We start from the raw sequence: 6,223 nt of genomic DNA, 5'->3' as shown, positions 1-6,223 counted from the left end.
TATTATCTTTTATTTCGAAATATTAGAAGAATATCAATGACGTAGACGATATATGAGTTTAGCTTGTATTTGAATTTCAATAATTAAAATAACTCTAGATCATTCACCAAATGGTCTGCTAGTGAAAAAATATTATTTGTTCGCATATTAAAAGATCGTGGGTTAAGATTATGTTCTAGACAAATATTTATGAGATGATGCGGAAAATAGTTGAGCTATTCACTTACAAAAAGAAAACCGGTTACGAAACTATATTGGAACAAAGAATTATTCGGCGTCACATGATATCCCAAGTTGACAAAGTTTTAATTTGTGTATGTGAAAAATTGTTTTCGTAAGTTACATTTCTTATCTACTTCAGTAATTAAAGTAATGCAATATAAGTATATATTAGAGGGGTATCCGCGGTTGTTGCTACACGTGATGGTGGCTGTGACAAGTGATGATGGCGGTGAGTATGACAACGGTGAAATACGTCTGGTAATGATAATGGTGTGGTAATATATTAATGTAAATATGAAAAAAAATATAGTGTAGTCTTTTTAGGGGATATATATTGTAAATAATTTAATTAAAGTTTTTATAAGTAAAGGTACCGATATATATGACTTTAAGAATAGGCCTCTCTTTGTAAGGAACCGTTTCTAACCCACGTCTAATACTATTCATCAGTTTCTCTCTCTGCTAGATACACCAAGACACACCCTTCCTTATAACCGTCACTTCTAACCCACTTCTAACACTATTCATCCATTATTATATTATTTCATTTTTATTTTTCACAAAACTAAACAAACGCATTTTAATATAATTAAAACACATTTTATTATTAAAAAACACATAAACACATTACATTTATTTTAAAAATTAAAAATTAAACTAAAAAACATAAATTGTGAAAAATCACATTATTAGGAAACAAAGAACTACGCATCAACGTTGACGGCCGCGTTTCGGGAGGTTCCAAACATGTTCAATTAGAGCATTGCGGAGTTCATGATGAGTCCTTCTATCGCGCAACTCCCCATACATACGAAGCTGTGTTGAACACCTTTCATTCCACGTGCGAGTTGGGAGGACAATATTAGTTATCAACTCTTCTTTAAACGGTGTGATTGCGCGCCCATTATCTTCAACGATCATGTTGTGCACAATCACACAACATAACATGATACGTTTTATCTTGTTCACACTGTAAGCCCGGGCTTGTTGCTCAACAATCTGCCAACGACCTTGAAGAACCTCAAATGCTCGCTCGACATCCTTCCTTGCAGCTTCTTGGTATCTCTTGAACTTGGTGGTTTTCGGGTCCATCGGGCACTTGAAAGACTTGACAAGAGTGACCCATTCATGATAAATACCATCTGCTAGGTAATATCCCTTTCCAAACCAGTGGCCATTCACCGAAAACTCTACTTTAGGAGCCCTGTCCTGAAGCAAATCGTCAAACAAATCTGATTCGTTGAGGACATTGATGTCGTTGTTCAAACTAGCAGGGCCAAAGTAAGCATGCCAGATCCACAAATCATATGAAGCAATCGCTTCAAGCATGATTGTGGGATGGCTTTTGTTGCCTCGCGTGTACTACCCTTGCCATGCCACCGGACAGTTCCTCCACCCCCAATGCATGCAATCTATGCTACCAAACATACCCGGAAACCATGAACCTGCTCATGTTTAGCAGTTAACCGCTCGATATCTACTTCTGTTGGCCTTCTCAAGTACTCGCGTTGATACAGGTGTATCACACACTTGCAGAAAGCATCTAAACACTGGTACCTCGTATCTTGCGTCATTTGCAACTACTCATCCAAAGCATCAGCCTTATACCTATACGCTAACTGGCGTATTGCAGAAATGCATTTCTGGAAAAAGTTAAAACCGGGACGACCAGAAGCATTCGTCGGCCCTTTGTGGAAAAACTGAAAAAAACTCGGTAGCGGTTGAACGCTGTTAAAGGAGTATATATCTCGCGCTATGCGGAGAAACATTTCCTTTCGCATTCTAAACCTTCTACGAAACATGTCGGGTGGGTAATTGCAGTTAGGCGCAAAGTAATGATCGTATAAAAGGATTACAGCACCAAGGTGATCTCGATTGATCACCCTTCTAGTCAACTTGGGTGCTGAAGAACTTGAAGCTGCTTGGCTTTGGTTTTCTTTTTCATCAAAGATAATGCTAAGACAAGCGCCTATGGCCTCGGGATTGAAAACTGCATTCATCTTGGAAACAACCCGATTGATTGATTCGTATTCGGTTGATTCGTAATCAGAGCTTGAGGAGGATGATGATGATGAATTAGACATTTTTTTTGGTGATTAAATGCTTTGAAAATGAGTGAAGTATGTATGTTTAATAGTGTAATATAAAATGGTAGTATGATAGTGATATATATAGGAGAAGGAAAACAAAACAAACAATAAATAAATAAATATTTAAAAAAAAACTTTTTTTATAAAAAATTTTTGGCAACGGATATAACTCATTAGGACCCACCACTACTACTTCTAGTTGTGTTAGAAAATGGAAGCAAGTTACGGACGCGACCTTCAAACGCAGCCATGCTACTTGCATCTGAACGAGTTGGTGCGTCGGACGTAGTTCAGACGCAAAAGTGACGGCCTATAAGGACCGACCATAAAAAAAGTGATAAATAAAATAGAAATAAGTTTTTTTTTAAAAAAAAAAAATTAATAAATAGAGTACATATAAGTTTTTAAAAAAAGAATTAGAGAGATCATATGTTTTAGTAGATATATAATAGATATAGATAAAGCTAAAAATACTATTTGATACTCTTATCTTACTTTAGTACATGAGTATTAAATATAGGAAGATGATTAATTCTTTTAAATATTAGTCTAAAAACTCTCCTTAAACCATATGAATGTGATAAGTGAATTTCATTTAATCTCTTTCTAAATCTTGCTCTATGAATTTTCATATGTCTCCATCCTATCAATTAAGAGGATTTTTAGGCTTATAAATTAGAAGATTAATCATTTCCTTTAAATATATACTTGTCTTTTAACAATATGGAAGTATTGAATACAATATTGTTCTTCTTTAGCTTAACGTTTGTATAAGTTTAAAAATCTTATTTTGATATAAAATGAAAATGGGATTATTTAGATGGAATAATTTAACTATATAACTATATATAGGAACATCATATCATGATCGTGATCGTGAATTGGACAACACTTTCCAATACTAGAAATATAAAATAAGTGAATTCTCAGAAGGACGCATGGTGCAAGCACTAATATGTCACCTATTTTAGAATCAAATTCATTTAATTATTTTATCTATAAATTGTTTAAGCTTTTAAGTCTTTATCATTATTATAAATATGGATTTAAATTAAGGGTGATTTCTGTTGTTACTTTCTTATTTTATATATATTTTTATTCTAGAAGATGAGATAAGATTTCATTACAAGATATCATTTTTATTAGCTTTTTGAGTTATTTATATATGGATATGTGTGAAAAAGGTACTATTGACCGAACGTGTGAAAATATTAAGGGTGTTCATAGTGTCATAGGCAAATAACAAACACCTAATAGGTATCGGATCGAGCATCATACCTGATTACCCACCTATTAGGCACCGGGTCGAGAGTGAATTAGAGACCATTTTGTTGCCTATTTTTTATACCATTACATGCATTTCTTGCCACTAGATCATTTGATAATGATTAATAGCTAAAAGTGAAACTAAAATATGTGAAACTACAATATATGAATTATAAACAGAGTAGTCTTTATCATTATATATCATCTTCTTTTTTAAAGGTTTTATTATTATATATCTAACAGACTAACATTATAAAAATGGCATATGGAAAATGAAAGCATAGTACTCGTAATTGATTAATTATCGACATCACGAGCTTTCTCCAAATCATTTATTAACCATGTCTAATAATCTTCTTATGCAATAACTAAGATGTATTAATTATATTCTTTCACAAAATCCAGTAGCATTCGTAAAAGTATAGATCTAAAAAGAAACAGAAAGAAGAAGCTGAAAACAATACAAAAGCAAATGATTGGTTAGGGAAACAAATTAGATTAAAAAAGTAATGATGGGATGGCACATCAACGGAGCCCCTAGGATCCTCCGTTCGTTAATTACGACAAAATGGATGTAAAGTCACCGTAGCCTACAAATCACTGCTTCCAACGAAAATTAAAAGTTGACTTTTTATATTTTATATTAATATATTATTATTGAAAACTACATATCCTCCAACAAGTACTTCCCATCGTAACTTATTAATTGAGCTATCAGCTTTACATATTGGAGTTATTAAATTTGAGATATGGGAAGAACATTTGAAGAAATTTCACAATAAAGTCCTCCAGTGAAGCAGGTTTGAGTCTTGCAGAGAAGAAAAATTTTTATCTTAATTAAATGTCGTGCATTTAGACGATTTAGTTGGAAGTTTCCCCCTCTACTAGGTATTGAAGGTGATTCCATTAAAATTGATTTGCTAATCTAGCTTATCTCTTGAATTTTTCACCTGTTATAATCTAAATTTTTTTAAAAGAATTTATGAAGAGTTTAGTTATTAAGTATGAAGAGTTCTTATTTCATATGCGGTGTTACATAAATATACATACATGTATTCTAAAAGTCGGCATGGTTATAACGTGATGTCGTGATCCTACTTGTAAAAACATAAAATCAGCATGATAAGAATATAATGCTAACATGAAGATGGCAACGTAGTTTTTGATCTACATCTACTCATGATGCTTTTAATAATAGCCTTGTCGTATAAGCATAAACCTATCATTGTAAATCATGACATGTTCAATTCGCCTTCATTATTAGGAGCTCATGCCTTTTTATTCCGTAGTACTGTTTCTTCATGTATACTGTATACCTTCACTTTGACACATATTTATTACCTAAGTGTTTGATACGAGAGAATCAAAATAAATAATGAAAATGTAATAGAAAGATAAAAATAGTGAAAAAGATAATGACTATTTGGAAAAAAAATAAATTTCGTCGTTTAGTACAAGCAAATAATAAATAAAAAAAATACAAAAGTTTTAAATAATAATTAAATTTAATACATATAACATGTTTAAAAAAAATTAAATTTTTTTTCATTCAAATTTTTTTCATTTTCATTCATTTTCTACAATTAATAGAGAATGAAACGAATGAAATTGATTCTCAATTTCTTTATTCTCTTTCTCGTTCTCCATAAAGTCTTTCTTATTCTTTTTTGTTTCTTTCTGATTCCATTACACCAAACACCCATTGGGGTTTCCTTTTGTCAATTTGTTTCAAGATTACGAGCCGCTTCTTTTTCCTTATTAGCTTGATAGTGTGTTAAGTTGTTCAGTCCTCAAAATTTGTATGACATTGTATCACCATGAAATGAAAACGGATGACTCGGTATTTGTTGATAGGTATTTTATTGTGTGAAAATCTATAATTATCACAAAATTTTCCAACCTATTTACAAACTCAAGCCCGCAACTGGCAAAAGTATATATATTTTGAAAATATATACTATCATATATAACAATTTACATAATACTTGTTAACTTTGAAAATTTATTTAAGTTCGAGTTGAATAATTATTAAACGAGTCGAATCTAGAGTCTAACATTATTGGTACTCAACGTGGCACAAAAACATTTCCGATTAAACAATAACCAAAGTTTGCAATTTCTAAAGTAGATTAAAGTCTCAAAACAATACCAGTTCTTCTCTAACAAAGTATTCAATTATAGAAGCTTTTCACTTATAGAAAACATATTCAAAAAGTTTAATACTGTAATACTTTAAGCAAGTGCTTCCATTCCCCTGAAAAAAGTGGTGTTTTGCCCTCCCTCCTTGTTCGCCTCCACCTTTTCCACTTTTATGGCAACTTATCGACTTCTCGACTCTCGTCATCCTAATCTTATGCAAAACCATTAGTTTTCACTTTCTTTATGAATTTGTTTTTTATTTTTCTCAATCACTTATATACATTTGTATTTAAAACTTTTATATGCACTTAAAACTTATTACAAAGTTTATAACCTTTTTGGATAGGTTTTAACTATTGCAAATGAAATTCAATCCATTAAATCAATACATATATATAGTTTAATTTAAATTTTCTTATCATCTATAGTGTGCATATATGGTATGTTTGGAAATGAAATTTTATAGATGTTTAGTTTAAATACTCACACTTTTTAAACAAAGTACA

General features: G+C 31.5%; 2 protein-coding genes across 2 annotated transcripts; both read right to left on the bottom strand.

The window, feature by feature from the left end:
* Positions 1 to 933: 933 nt before the first annotated feature.
* LOC122583088 lies at positions 934 to 1,551 on the bottom strand. The gene has a single exon (XM_043755527.1). The coding sequence runs from the start codon at positions 1,549 to 1,551 to the stop codon at positions 934 to 936; it is 618 nt and encodes a 205-aa protein (XP_043611462.1).
* Positions 1,552 to 1,802: 251 nt separating this feature from the next.
* On the bottom strand, positions 1,803 to 2,306 carry LOC122583087. Its single transcript, XM_043755526.1, has one exon. It carries the CDS (start codon positions 2,304 to 2,306, stop codon positions 1,803 to 1,805), a length of 504 nt encoding a protein of 167 aa, XP_043611461.1.
* Positions 2,307 to 6,223: the final 3,917 nt, after the last annotated feature.

Source organism: Erigeron canadensis, chromosome 9, assembly GCF_010389155.1.
Source record: "Erigeron canadensis isolate Cc75 chromosome 9, C_canadensis_v1, whole genome shotgun sequence".
Classification (NCBI taxonomy): Eukaryota; Viridiplantae; Streptophyta; class Magnoliopsida; order Asterales; family Asteraceae; genus Erigeron; species Erigeron canadensis.
The sequence above is the reverse complement of the archived record's forward strand: the minus strand, read 5'-3'. Positions and strand labels throughout refer to the sequence as shown.